The sequence below is a fragment of the Diplodia seriata genome (genome assembly GCF_021436955.1).
Source record: "Diplodia seriata strain FDS-637 chromosome Unknown scaffold_8, whole genome shotgun sequence".
NCBI lineage: Eukaryota > Fungi > Ascomycota > Dothideomycetes > Botryosphaeriales > Botryosphaeriaceae > Diplodia > Diplodia seriata.
Genome location: NW_027117315.1, coordinates 2511319 through 2525349, shown reverse-complemented (window position 1 = coordinate 2525349; position 14031 = coordinate 2511319). Strand labels below are relative to the sequence as shown.

The window sequence follows — 14031 nt, the reverse complement described above, 5'->3', positions numbered from 1 at the left end:
ATTTATTGGCTATCGGGTCTTTTGGGAGCTAGTCACGCCTTCTTCTACTCGTCTGTTGTCATCTACTATTTGGTGGTCCTTATCTTCACACTGGTGTTTGGGGTACATTAGTCAATGGACTGTCCTGGAAAATTTCGTTAAGCATTCGTCCGAGCTTGTTGCAATTTTGGTGGGAACTGAACAATTTTCTATAGTTGAACAACTAGAGACCACTCCACAATCTATCAAGATTTTCTACTGCTTTGTATTCGAAACCTCGAAACGGAAGCACCGGGACCAGAGACATGCTTCTCGCCCTTTTCCACTGCTTCAACATGTCAAGCCTTCCAAGCAGTTCAGAGCTGCAGCTTTGGGAAAAGCTGCTCAAGTAACAAAATGTACTTCATGCTCTTCACCACTTCCCTCTCCCATGAACGACGAAGCATGTCGACGATCCTGGTCCTCTCCGGAACGCCTCGCCAAGGCCTGTGGTACATCCTTCCGGCTGTACGAAGGGATACCTTCATATTGTCGATGATCACGAGTGCCTTGTGTTCTCCCTGATGTTTGACGATGAGCTCAAACCCTCCGAATTTAGTGAACATGATAGCGTCCAAATGAGGCCAAGAAAAGCACCTTTCGTCGAGAGTGATGGTCTTAAGGTTCTGGCAGCTCTTGCTGAAGATGTGCCAGCCGTTAAGCTTGCGGAACAGCATGAGGTGCTCGTAATCGACCTCCGCCTCGGGGGACAGGGTGATGTGTTCGACGAACAGCAACGGCAGGGTGAATCCGCACGGGCGGATGCCGTCCAGCCGCATCATGAACATGTTGAAGGTGTCCTGGTGGTGGAAGGCCAAGTTGTTCCTGCTGTACAGGATGGGGCACCCTTCCCGGTAGGTTTGCTTGTTGGCCAGCAGGAGGTTGGGGGAGATCCTGTGCAGGTGGCTCGGGCCGTACTTCTCTACCTCATGACTGTCCCTATCATGACTGTTGTAGTCGCGGAACAAACGGAACTGCAACTTCGCGGGTCGGAAATACTGGGAGCGGATGTAGACCGGAGCCTTCGACACAAGTGTTAGCTCGTAGATCCGGTTCTTGATCTCTCCTGGGAGGTCCATCCAGCCGAGGGGGGACTTACGAGCCTGCTGTGCTGGTCCAAGGTGACTCATGGTTGTGACTGTCTTTAGTTTTGGTAGGCTGCCGGTACTCCAAAGTCAGGGTGTAGAGGCAAGCAGAGGTGGAAAGTGAAGGAGGAATCTGGGCTGAGGTGCTCACTGAAAAGCGTTTTATGCAAGTCAGAGTGCCCCGTTGTTCAGCGACAACACATTTTGTGGAGTGGCACATAGACCGTCGCTTCCGTCCGATAGGGTTATTGTTCATGTACACTGAAGTGCACGTGTTTCACCTGAAAGGAAGCTGGGAAGCCACTGTTGGAATGAAGATCCTACAGCCAAGCCCATGGTGAATATACACTTATCATATCAAATATACCAGTACTAAATTGCGTCACCCAAACAATTGTATTCATCTTCCCCGCAAGCTTTTATGGACCTGGCTGCTTGCTTCCCTTCTGTTTCTCGAACGTTTTTCAATCTTTGATGCCTCAACGGAGAGAACGAACAATGACCGTTACTGAGTGAGCACAAACACCTCTTTCTTTGTCCTCTACAAACATCTCCTTTCTCCCGTGGCTTTCAGCGAGCTATTCCTATGCTTCCGCTTAGAAATCTCCACAGTAGGACAACACCGTAGGCTTTCGCTTCTGCTGCACCCGCATCTAAAAGTCCTCCATCCACCCTCATAGCCACTATACCGCTACGTTCTAAGCAGGATTGGGAGCCGCGTAGCTTTGATACTTAGCCCATCCTAGCGCAAACGGACGTCTTCCGGCGCAGTGGCCTCGACACTTCGCACAGATCACGCCCAATTATTTCCCCCGAAGCCACCAAAAAATCAATTGCACGCTCACTTCCATAATCATTCACATTTTCGTCATAAAAACCGGCCTCCAGCTATTCCGCCAGCCCGACACGCCGCCTCTGAGCCCGGCCAAACTGATCCTCGGCGACGAGCCCTGCTCCAAGTCGCGTTCGGAAGTCTCGATCCTGAAATCCACCTCCTTCGTGATGTCGCCCAAGCCCGCACTGCCGCCGCTGCCAGTGCTCGCCAGCGAGCCTCTCCTCTTCTTCCCAGACAACGACCTGACCAAGCCCCCGACATACCCCCACCCCGCACCGTCCCCCTCAGCCTTCGCCGCCGCAGCCTCGTCCCGCCTCGCCGCCTCCTCCCCCTGCTCCCCCCCATCCCCCATTCTCGTCGCCTCCTCCAGATTCCTCGTCGCCTCCTCCAAATTCCCCAACCGCATCGTCGCCATCCCCGTCCCTTCCTCCTCCCCCTTCCTCAACCACCCCGGCGCGAACCTCTTCACCAACGGCTTCGCCGCCGGCGCCGCCACGCAGACCAACCCAGCATCGACCTCGACCGCCGACCAAATCGTGACATCATAGCTCGCCCACGTGAAGTCGCCATCCGCCGGAATCGCGCGAATGCGGACAAGCCTGACCACACTCGCAACGACGACCAGCCACCCCAACGAGACAACTCCCAGCAGGACCGCCTTCTGCCGGCGCGGCAGCTGCAGCGGCACGATATTCGGGACGACCTGCAGCACCAGCCAGACATCCGCGAAGATGTTGCACAGCGCGCACGCCCAGAAGTGGGGCTGCATGGGGACGCAGTACGTGCCTGGCGCCTCCGCGAGGGCCTTGTCCCAGTAGGCGGCGATGGGGGCGCACTGGAAGATGGACAGCGCGACGAGGGGCACCGTGTAGGCGAGGATGTAGGCGAGGGCGCACTGGGCGAGGCGGCGGTTGAAAGGGTCGGCGAAGATGTCGAGGTAGAAGAGGCAGATGGTGATTTTGGTGAGGGAGAGGGTGAGGACGTAGAAGAGGAGGCCGGCGTATTGCAGTTTGAGGTTTGTTCCAAGAGCCCAGTCGGGGAGCTCGTCGGCGTGGATGCCGGCGCCGTAGGCGGTGAGGGCGCAGGAGAGGGTTGTGAGGACGATGGAGGTCGACTGTTTTGTTAGCGTATGGAGAGGAGGCGGGGGATTGGGGATGGCTTACCCATGCTATGCACAGCATGGTGTCGTCGGCGCCCCATTTTCGCCGGATGCAGGCTTTGGAGATTATACGCGCGATGACGAAGAAGGAGGCGATGATCTGGGGGACGATGTTGCCGACGAGGATTTCCCCAGTTCGCGACTTTGAGGCGTCCTTCATGGTTGTGTGTCAGCGCATGGGGGCAAGTGTAGGGTGGGTGGTATAAGGTTATCCGTACCGCAGGGCCCAACCAGGGATCCATTTGGGTGGTCCAAGTGACAACAGGTATTATCTCATTTCATAAAGGTAGCTTGAGTTTACAGTGAGTGAAATGCGATCATCGCACCGGAGCGGGTGCGAACAGTTTTATTCATGAAGCGTAGAGAAAGCGGATCAAACAGGGGCTGTGCTGTCGCAGAAAATGCCGAATATTCAGCAGCGGCAGCCCGTTTCCACTTCCCATCGGCCGCCGATCCGGACCGCCTTGGTCCGCATTCGTCTCACATGCGTCGGCCGGCAATGCAAAACAGCCAATGGCAAGCCGTTTCATACGTGTGACAGTGGTGAAGGGACACGCGACGCTCTAGGCGCTCGGGCTAATCCGCCACCAGATCGACAACCTTGTTTTACAATCGACGTGCTGCAACGCTCGCTCGCTTCCAGTTGACCTTATCCTTCGATCTGCACGATAGACTGCGAATATTCCTGTTAACGCCGAACGGGAACGCCGACGTAGACGTGGACTGACCATGTGCGGTCGCGTGGCTTCGAAGCGGATGCCACCCTTGTGCCCTCATGAAGATCGCTTATCCCGCCTAAGCTTAATTTTAGTCGTAAGTATCTGCTGCATTCACATTTACTAGGCGCGGAAATAATGCATGGCCTTCCCATGTCTGCTCGGCTTTAACATCAACCTTGTCGGAATTAGAGCGTAGCATACCCCGAGGAGTGGTAAGTTTCGGGCTCAACCTTCAACTGCTTCACATGCCCGGTGCAACCTTCTGCATCCGTGCGAAGACCGTTCATGCGCCGAATCTGTGTGGCTGATTCGGCTGACGATCCGGGGTCATGCAGCGCAGGAGCCACAATGCAGGGGCGCCCTCTGGTCTTACGCCGGCCGACGACCCGGCGACCGAGGCAGACAGGCCTTAAAACACCTCCATCGCTTGGCTCACGGTCCAGACGAGCCCAAGAAATGTCGACGGTGATGGACGGATCACTACAGAAAATGGATGGGACGATCAACACCCGGTAATCTGAAAACAACTGAAACTTCACACGATGATTTGCACTGTCAATCCCAATTCTGCCTTGAGCATATTCGGTAATCATTTCGTGGAGCGTGACGAGGCACTCGCCTATCGGAGGGAGATCAGGCCAATCAAGGCGACGGTGGAAACAATGGCTTCGAGTGCTGTGAACAACGTTTCTATCTCACAAAGGGGACTCGAGATCGTCCTCGTTCCCCAGCCACATCCAGCATCAAACCGCAAAACACCGACTACCACGTAAGCAAATACCCTCCCCCAAGATCCCAGTTGCAGCCACCCACCCCTCCTCACTGCGGCGGCGGCTCCAGCCCAATCCTGCCCTCGTCATCATAAAAAATCTCCCTCATCTTCACACACCTCAAATGGTCCACGCCCCCCGACAACTCGCAATCATGATAAAACAACCACCACCTGCCCTCCCATTCCACAACCGAATGATGCGTCGTCCACCCCAACACCGGCTCCAATATCCTCCCCCTATACGTAAACGGGCCCAGCGGGGACGTCCCGGTCGCATACACCAGAAAATGCGTATCGCCCGTGGAGTACGACAAATAGTACGTACCTCTATACTTATGCACCCACGGCGCCTCGAAGAACCGCCGGTCGTGATCATCCGCCGCCAGCGGCTCCCCCCGCTCGTCCACAATCCGCACCTCCCTCGGCGCCGTCCCCCCCTCAAACTCCAGCATATCCCTTCTCAACACCCCGACGCGCGGCCCGAGCGCCCTCACGCCCGCGCCGCTGGGCTCCTGCTGCCCGCCCACCTTCGACTCGTCAAAAACCTCCCCGCCCTCGTCCCAGCACTGCAATTGCCCGCCCCACAGGCCGCCGAAATACAGATACGCCTGGCCGTCGTCCGAGTCGTCCACGAACGCCGCGGGATCGATGCTGTAACTCCCACGTATCGGCTCCGGGCGCGGCTCGAACGGGCCGGTCGGCTTGTCCGACACGGCCACGCCGATGCGGAAGATGCCGGCGGCGTCGCGCGCGGGGAAGTACAGGAAGTACTTGCCATCCCGCGTGGCGGCGTCGGGGGCCCAGAGCTGTTTGGAGGCCCAGGGGACCTGGGAGGCTGTGAGGGCGACGCCGTGGTCGGTGGCGGGGGGGAGGGAGGCGGTGGTGGATGTAGGGTGTGGTGGAGGGGGGGAGGCGAGGGAGAGGACGTGGTAGTCGGTCATGTCGTACTGGTCGCCGTTGTCGTTGAAGGCGATGGAGGTTTCGCGGTCGTGCGAGGGGTAGATGTAGAGGGTGTTGTTGAAGACGTGGGCGGAGGGGTCGGCGGTGTAGATGTGCGTGACGAGGGGTGGGGATGCCATGGTTTTGGTGTTGTTGTTGTTCTTTTACTGGGGGCCGGGGAGCTGTGGTTCTTTTCTTTGATTTGCGATTTGTGGTGGTGTTTCTGGGATTGGAGCGGATGCGTTGGAGAGGTGGTAGGTCTTTCTGGTATTCGATCGATCCGAAGGTCGTTTACTATCCGTTTGACTGTGACTTGCCGCCTGTGATGTTCTATTATAAACGTGGGGCGGCGGGGGAAGACGCCCTCTTTACCCGAATTAGCCTGCCATGGATTTATCCGGCGCCAAAAGAGGACGAGCTTGAGGCGGCTCTGCGCGGGTAAAGGGACGGGAAGAAGCGAGAGGTTACCGCTCTTCCATTATCCAGGACCAGGTAGCTTTAATGTAGCAGTTCCGTAACGCCGTGATATAGGTCACCGAATTGCTTCATTGACCGGCTACTCCTAGCTGAGTGTCACGTTGGACAAAAATGGTGTAAACGTTCTGTTGTCGCTCTGAACCACGCTAACTTGATCGCAGAATTTACTCGGTACCTTTTTTTCGTACGGGCCTGGCACATCCAACTCTACACGGAAGATCGAGAATCGGGTGTCGCCAAGTAGTAACAGGACATCTTAGGCCTGCAATTTGCATGTGAATGTCGTTTCGAGCGGCCGATGCTGATTCGGACGCTGAAGCGGTGTCAGTACAAGTCCTCGCACATCCATCGGGGACCAACCACAAAGCCTACAGCAATCCTCAAAACGACCACAGATAAAGCGACTTGCTCGAACATTTCAACCATCTAAAATTTTCCTCTCCCACGCGGTCGACATACCGCAAACGCAGCCAAAAGCCCCACATAATCTGCACCAGGACAGAAAACATCCCCATCCCATCCCATCCCAACTTTTTTTTTATCTCTCTCTCACAAAGCGAAAAACCGACAAGCCAAACAACGCCAAATCCCAATGCCATTACCTTCACTCGTTCAATCCCCTCACCGATGCTTCCCCTTCTTCCCCTTCTTCTCTTTCGACGCCTCCGCCTCCTTCAACGCCTCCTCGACCGCCTCGCCCGCCTTCCGCTTCGACGCCCCACCATTCTTCGCCTTCACGCTGACCGTCGTGCTCTTCCTGCCGTCGCGCGCCGCCTTCTCGACCTGCTTCTCGGCCTCCGTCCAGTCGTGCGCGTCGTTCGACGCCATGGCGTACCTGCAAGATCAAGGAGTCAGTCAAAATTCTACGTAACGAAAGGAAAAAAAAAAAAAAAACTCGCCGACTTACTTATCCAACGGCAACGCATCGATCATGCTCCTCATCCTTTCCCTCTCCGCGCGCCTCACCTCGTCCGCCTCCTCCTCGAGCTCATCCCCCAAGCTCTGCGCCAGCGGCTGGAACCGCCTCGTCGCCGCCTCTCCACCGTCATGGTGAGCGTCCTCCCTCTCCTCTTCCTCGGGCGCGTCCGGCAGCTCCTCCGCGACGGCGCCCTCGACCAAGCCGCGGAAGTGCGCCGAGATCTTGCGCATCGTCTTGATGAACATGGCCAATATCTGCGAGCTGTTGAGGTCGAGCTCCCTGCCGACGTCCTCGAGCATGCGGCGCTGCAGGCCGATGGCGAGCAGCAGGGCCGTCTGCAACCCGGAGAGCTTGACGGCGGGACCGAGGCGGCCGAGGAAGTAGAGAGATGCGATGGTGGGCAGCATGTCGAGGATGACGTGGTAGTCGAGCATGTTGTTGGCGTAGCTGTCGAGGCGCTTGAGGTCGAAGGGCGAGAAGATGCCGTCGAGTTCGGCCTTTGTGAGCGGCTTCGTCGCCGTCGCCGTCGACGTGTCGAACTTGATGCCGGACGAGGCGGCTTCGTTGATGCTGAGGGCGACGGGGGACTCGAAGGTGCGAAATTGGTAGGAGAGGAGGGAGAGGAAGCGGCGCTGGAAGTCGCGCGAGAAGGCGCCGAGCCAGCTGGGGTCCGCGTTGGTTTGGGTCTCGAGGGTGCGCAGCATGACGCAGGTGTGTTCGCCGGTGAGGTCGTTGGCGGTCTGGCGGAGGTAGACGGGCACGAAGGAGGAGCGCTTCCAGAATCTTTGGAGCTCCTTGGTAAGACCGTAGCTCACACCCATCCAGTCGAGTGCGGGGGGCTTCCTCTCAGACAGACGAGCGAAAAGGGGCGGCATTGCGGTGATATCGCGAACCTTCACGTTGTCTTGCAGAAGATTTGACTCCTCCAATTCCTCGTCCGTCACGCGAACCATGGTCTCCTCCTCAGCAGGGTCGACCTCAGACAAGCTGGTGAATTTGCCTTGGTAGAAATCGGTGAGGAGTTCAATGGCCTTGCGACCGTAACCCATGCCGATGTAGTCGGGGTTGGTAGCAATGCGAACGACACGGGCACCCGAAAGACCTGCAAACTCATCGTCCTGGAACTGCTGGCTGACGAGCCAAGGAATAAGATCACCACCGGCCCTCTGGCCCCTGCTCAAGCTGCTCAGGACACTCTCTCGGCTAATCTGACCCTCCATGGCAACTTGGATAACACAAAGAGGCTCCGGGAGCTTGTTACTGCCTTCGTCGACGGGAGGAACCAGAGCGAACAGTTGGTGAGCCGGGGCATCCGACATGAGTTGCAGGTCATTAGGAGAGTTCTTGTAGTGGCTTGCCACGTAAAGGGCCATCATCTGCTGCAGGAACTTTTCAGAAACAGGGTGGAAGGAAAACAGGGTATCTCGGTTAACGTGCAAAAGCTGGCACTGGGATGGGTCGGGGCATCCCTGGGTATTCATCCTTGAACGGGGGAGAGTTGCGTCGAGGCAAAGCAGCTTGTTCATCCACTTCTCCACAGCATCGCCCGGTGCGTATCTGATGGATTCGGCGAGAGTGATCTCGCGGAGCGAACGGCCACCTGCGACGGAATCCGATCCATTCTTCGCTTCCTTGCCAGTCGAGCGGTCGGCAATCACTTGGTCGGCGCCCTTCTTGGAGCCACCCCGAGATTGCTCCCTCAGCTTTTGGATGAGCTTAAGAGAGAGCGACCGTCCAGTTCCCTCGTAACCGTTGATTGTCGATGCCATGAAAACCAAATAAGGACCCATCAACTTCTGGACCAAAGGCAGTGGAATAGCTGCGGCCTCATCAATGACCAACAGTTCGGCCTGGCCCAGGACATGGGCATCCTGCGGCTGGATGTACTGGATGGTCTGCCTGTGCTGGCGATGCACGTTGACGCGGACGATGGCCTTGTTGAAATCGGGATTCGTGGACTGAATGATGGAGTAGTCGACGTGGTCCATGTATTCCAGCGCGTCAAACCCCTTGAAGACGAACTCGAAGAAAGTCTTCAAGTTCTCGGGGCTCGGGGCGGTGATGAAAATGTTGCTGTAGCCGTGGGCAACGGCAGCGGCAACGGCGACGCCAAGCGCGGCAGACTTGCCACGACCTCTGGCAGCAGTCAGGGTGACGGTGCTTTGGAGCGTCTTCTCCGCGATGGCATCGATGAAGGTCAAAAGACCCTTGGCCTGGTCCACGGTACGGGCGAGGGACACCAGGGAGCCAACAGGCTGAGAGTCGGCAAGCGACTCCTTGATCTCCTCCAGTTCCTTCGCCTGGGGCGTCTTTCCTTCCAGCTCCGGGTCGGGCGGCGGCAGCTGGCGCACGTTCTTGCCACCGGAGATGGGAAGGACATTCAGCTCGTCATCTACCACAAGACACGACTCGCAGCTGCCGAGGGAGAGAATGAAGCGCTCGTTGAAGCGGGCAACGACGTCACCATGAGCCTCGGTGCGGTAGCGGGAGTGCACATCCATGGACATGGTATAGAGCTGCTTCAAGCTGGACATGCCCTTGAGCAGCAGGATGACCAAACCTCCGCCCTCGACAGTCTCGATGGTGCGGGCGAGCAGGTTGGGGGTGAGGGCCTCGAAATCCTGCAGAATGCACATGCCGTAGGTGTTTCCGAGAATCTTGTCCGTCTCCTTGTAGTAGACATAGCGGATGTTCTGGGTGGAGATGAACAGCTCGAAGGGGTCGTTCTCGTCGGCGTCGCGGATACCGCGCTTGATCTCCTTCTTGATCTTCTTTTCGCGCTTCTTGCGGTGGCTGCTGAAACCCAGCAGCTTGTTCTTGTATGCCCACAGCACGCTCTTGTTCAGCTTGACGTCGACATTGAGTAGGATGTGGTAGAGGTTGACGATGACATCCTTCTGGTGGTCTCCGACAACGACGAAAAAGCTGCGCTTGCGCTCCTGGGCTCCGTTGCGGATCAGGGCGGGAATGCGGGCGTCAATGGCCTTCTTGACCATGGTGGGCAGCTGCGGCGCCGTGTCCGCGGCGGGCGGTGGATTCGAGGAAGGGCGCAGGCGATGCGCGGGATGCGGGCGGGGCGCGTCGCGAGCGTTGGATGGCGCGTCGGTCCAGGAAGAAGCGCACGGCGGCGCAGGGTATCTCGGGAGTCGGGGAGGGAGCTGTCGCGCGGCGGCAGTGAGAGGCGGTGGTGTTCAGAGCTGGAGAAAAAAGTGCGCCAAGATTCCGCGGCGATAAGATAAGCTCCGGCTAGCGGGACCCTGGGCTGCCCCGAGCTCGGCTGTGGCTCCGCCTGCGACGACGCGGCCACCATCATGTCGCACAGCCTCACCATCTTGCGCGCACTTCTCCTTCTTTCGCTCGCTCCGCTGCGGCGTCTAATATGATACTTGCCGGCTAACACAACCTCATGGAGCGGCTAGCCGCTCTCTGGATCGCGTACGCTTGTTCCCGCCTGTCGTTCCGCCTCGCGCAGCCATAGCGAAACTCACACGTCGCAGAGGGCTCCTTGCCTGCACCGCACACCTCACCGCCTCCCTCGATAAATCTATCGCTCTCCAACGTCCCGTCCACGCTTCGGTTGTGGTCCTGCTCTTCGCCGGTGTTGCTCTGCTTCTTACCGACAAAGTACGCCCCTTGCGCTCCAAATCCACCGCCCCGGAACAGCAGTATGCGCCAATTCCTTTGTCAGACCTCGGCGATGCGCATGGCTCGCGCCCTGTGTCGCCTGTACCTGCCGAGCCGCCTGCTGTCCAGGATCCCCGTCCGAAGCTCGGCCTGAAGCTGCAATGCGTCCTCCTTGTATTCCTCCTCTGCACTCGCATCGAAATACTGCGCCAGGTTGTCGCAGGCAGCGAATGCTCACAAGCCACCCGAGAGACACTGGCACCCATATTCATTGCTGTCGCCGACTGGTGGTTGGTCCGGCGTCGTCAACGTCCGCAACGTGAACGGAACACCGACGAGAATGACATGGACACGACTTTGTACAGCGATGCTTTCAGCGGCCTTGCCGGTAGTAGCTGGAGGCCTCTGGTGGCCATTGCCCTTCTCGCATGGTCTTGTACCGCCGCCATTGCGCGCGCTCTGCCTGCAAAATCTACCTATATTTGCCCTCCTATTTCCCGCGATTACATCATGATACCCAGGCTTCAGATTGCTGGCGTTTTACTGGATGGTTTCCTTGCTATGTTAGTGTATCAATTAGTAGACTCATATCGTCCGGGACCTGGCCGCTCCGCATCCAGGGGAATAAATTGCCTGGGAATGGCGTGCGTGGTAAGTTTGATTCTCTGCCCATGAAAGGAGCCTTAAAAGGTACCTGAATGAGGATTTACACTCAAGCCTCCCTCTAGAGGGTCATGTCTCTCTCGCCTTCAAGCCTGCGCTTGACTTCCTTCAAAAAAAGAAAAGAAAAGAAGAGTCATTTAACGAAGAGAAAGGACGACTGCGTGTGCTAACTTCACCCCGCCCAGGTGTCCGCTGTCATCTGGATGTTGATCGGTGCTGGCATGTATCAGTATGCCTCTGATTATGGACGTAGCCTGATCAGCCCCACCCCAATGCACTTCACTTCAAGCGTCATCTGGTTAGCAGTCAAAGCATCGCTTGTCATGACATGCGCCGTTCATTCTGTATGTATCTTTTCTCTGCGATAATATCGCCCGCTGACACACAAAAACAGGCTAAGCATTTGGGGATGCTAAATATCTCGGTCCTAATTCTCTTCACTGCTGCCTCAGTTTCTCTCTTCATGGCCACATGGAACCACTCACACCCCTTCCCACCACTTCCGGGAGGAATGGTCCTTTCCCTCGTCGGCATGACCTTCAGCTTGGTTTTTTATTCCCTCCCCGAGTCATCAAATCGTCAAGGACTCCACTCATTGTCCAGGCCGAAGCCGCTTTCGCAGCTCTGGGGCTTCTATCCCATCCTTGGTGCGCTGTTCTTCCTGCAGCTGCTGCTGGTGTACAATGGAGATGACGAAGTCCGATACCATCCAATCGACATGCTCATGTTCAGTGCCAAAGAGAGAAACGATGAATGGCTTCAATGGGCCTCATCCAGCCTCTCGATTGAAACGGCAGCTGTGAATTACACAGCGCGGTATAAAAGACATCCTCCGCCTAATTTCGACGCGTGGTATTTGTATGCCACCGGTCGCTCGTCGGTCATTATAGATGACTTCGACTCGATTCACGACGATTTGCTTCCTTTCTGGTCGCTAAGCCCGGCTGAGATCAGACAGCGCACGTGGGAGGCCATCGCCGACCCGTCCAAAAACATCGGTGGAATCTTCATCCGCGAGGGCAAAGCTCGGATTGCTCCCAACGTGCCTCGGAATCAACGACTGATGCTCGACAGCATTGTACAAATAATCGACAAATTTGGCCAGTGGCTTCCCGACATGGACCTGGCTTTCAACCTCAACAATGAATGCCGGGTGGCTGTCCCTTTCGAGGAAATGGAGACCATCAAGGCAGACGCTGCGTACGCAATCGACAAGGAAAAGCCGGAGAACGACCTGGCAAATAATTACTCTCCAGAGCGCGAGGTTGGATGGCAAAAACTCCCAGAAGCTCCCACCAGTGCGGATTACTTTGTGACTCTATCCAGACGCTCAACTTGGGACGAATTCGGCGCGAGCACCTGCCCACCCAACTCGCCGGCGCGGACTCAACGAATCTGGAACCGTAGAGACTTCTGCGCCTCATGCGCGCTTCCGCACACGCTGGGGGCGTTCTTCGCCAACTGGACGCTGGCCTCAGACATCTGCCACCAGCCCGACCTCGCCAACCTCCACGGCTTCTACACGTCGCCCAACACCTTCGTCGGCACGCACCGCCTCATGCCCGTCTTCAGCCAAAGCAAGGCACCCGGCTTCAACGACATCATCTACCCCTCGGTGTGGAACTACATCAACCGCGTCGCGTACGCGCCCACGCCCGAGCACCCCGACCCGCCCTTCACCGACAAGCAGCCCGACCTCTTCTGGCGCGGCGCCACCTCCGAAGGCTTCGCGGGCGGCGGCGGCACGGCCTGGCGCGGCATGACGCGGCAGCGCATGGTGCACGCGCTCAGCCTGTCCAACGACACGGCGGTGCTGCCGCTGCCGCACCCCGTCGCCAGCTACAAGCGCAAACTGCGCTACGTCCCTATCGCGCCGGCCGCCCTCCGCGCCGCCATCCCCGTCGACGCCGCCTTCGCCGACATCGCGCGCTGCGGCGAGCCCGCGTGCTCCGCCGAACGCGACCACTTCCTCGGCCCTGCCCCGCCGGAATTCGCGTCCCTCGACGCATCCACCCGCAGGAAACGCCGCCGCGACGAAGCGAAGAAGAACACCACCCCCCTGCAGGCCCACTGGAAACACCGCTACCTCCTCGACGCCGACGGCGCCGGCTTCAGCGGCCGCTTCCTCGCCTTCCTGCGCTCGCGCAGCCTGCCGCTGAAAGTGCATCCGCTGCACCGCGAGTGGTGGCACGCCCGCGTCGCGCCGTGGCTGCACTTCGTCCCGCTGGATCCGCGGCTGCAAGGCGTGTGGCCGACGCTGGCGTATTTCGCGGGGTGGGAAGGGAACGTCGGGGGTGTGGATGTTGTATTCGAGGGGAGGACGAAGCAGGCGGAGAGGATTGCGGAGGAGGGGAGGAGGTGGGCGGAGAGGACGTTGAGGAGGGAGGATATGGAGGTTTATTTTTTTAGGCTGTTGCTTGAGTGGGGGAGGTTGACGGATGATGGGAGGGACGGGCTGGGGTTTGTCCCTGAGGGGGGTACGGGGGCGGCGGTCGTTGAGGGGGAGGGGGGGCGGTGAATGTTTGTGATGCGTGCGTGCTTGGAGGGGGATGGGATGGCTGGGATGCATGCGTGTGTCGTTGTATGTACGGACTGCTGATGGGGATGGGGTAGATGCCGCACTCCGACTGCGTGACGCTAGCGATATAACGACGCCTGGCTCTGTTTTGCGTGCCCCAGAAGACTGGGGATGGGGCGTTTCTTGTACGGCTTGTCCCAGCATGGCAGAGTAACAGTGCTGATTGATTCAATCTTGTTGTCTGTTGTATGCCTAACTGCAGCTCTTTTTAAAGGTTCTAATGCCACGTACCTATCGCATTAA

General features: G+C 57.8%; 5 protein-coding genes across 5 annotated transcripts; 1 reads left to right on the top strand and 4 right to left on the bottom strand.

Moving 5' to 3' along the window:
• Positions 1–335: 335 nt before the first annotated feature.
• SLS55_008378 (uncharacterized protein) lies at positions 336–1148 on the bottom strand (the record flags this gene model as incomplete). The annotated part of the gene is made up of 2 exons (XM_066779789.1): positions 336–1084; positions 1145–1148. 2 exons carry the CDS (start codon positions 1146–1148, stop codon positions 336–338), a joined length of 753 nt encoding a protein of 250 aa, XP_066630593.1.
• An 812-nt stretch (positions 1149–1960) lies between these two features.
• On the bottom strand, positions 1961–3257 carry SLS55_008377 (uncharacterized protein; the record flags this gene model as incomplete). Its single annotated transcript, XM_066779788.1, has 2 exons — positions 1961–3052; positions 3102–3257. The coding sequence occupies 2 exons, from the start codon at positions 3255–3257 to the stop codon at positions 1961–1963; spliced, it is 1248 nt and encodes a 415-aa protein (XP_066630592.1).
• A 1378-nt stretch (positions 3258–4635) lies between these two features.
• Positions 4636–6353, bottom strand: SLS55_008376 (uncharacterized protein; the record flags this gene model as incomplete). Its single annotated transcript, XM_066779787.1, has 2 exons — positions 4636–5688; positions 6348–6353. The coding sequence occupies 2 exons, from the start codon at positions 6351–6353 to the stop codon at positions 4636–4638; spliced, it is 1059 nt and encodes a 352-aa protein (XP_066630591.1).
• A 272-nt stretch (positions 6354–6625) lies between these two features.
• Positions 6626–9919, bottom strand: NAT10 (N-acetyltransferase 10; the record flags this gene model as incomplete). Its single annotated transcript, XM_066779786.1, has 2 exons — positions 6626–6839; positions 6912–9919. The coding sequence occupies 2 exons, from the start codon at positions 9917–9919 to the stop codon at positions 6626–6628; spliced, it is 3222 nt and encodes a 1073-aa protein (XP_066630590.1).
• A 1823-nt stretch (positions 9920–11742) lies between these two features.
• SLS55_008374 (uncharacterized protein) lies at positions 11743–13728 on the top strand (the record flags this gene model as incomplete). Its single annotated transcript, XM_066779785.1, has 1 exon — positions 11743–13728. The coding sequence occupies one exon, from the start codon at positions 11743–11745 to the stop codon at positions 13726–13728; it is 1986 nt and encodes a 661-aa protein (XP_066630589.1).
• Positions 13729–14031: the final 303 nt, after the last annotated feature.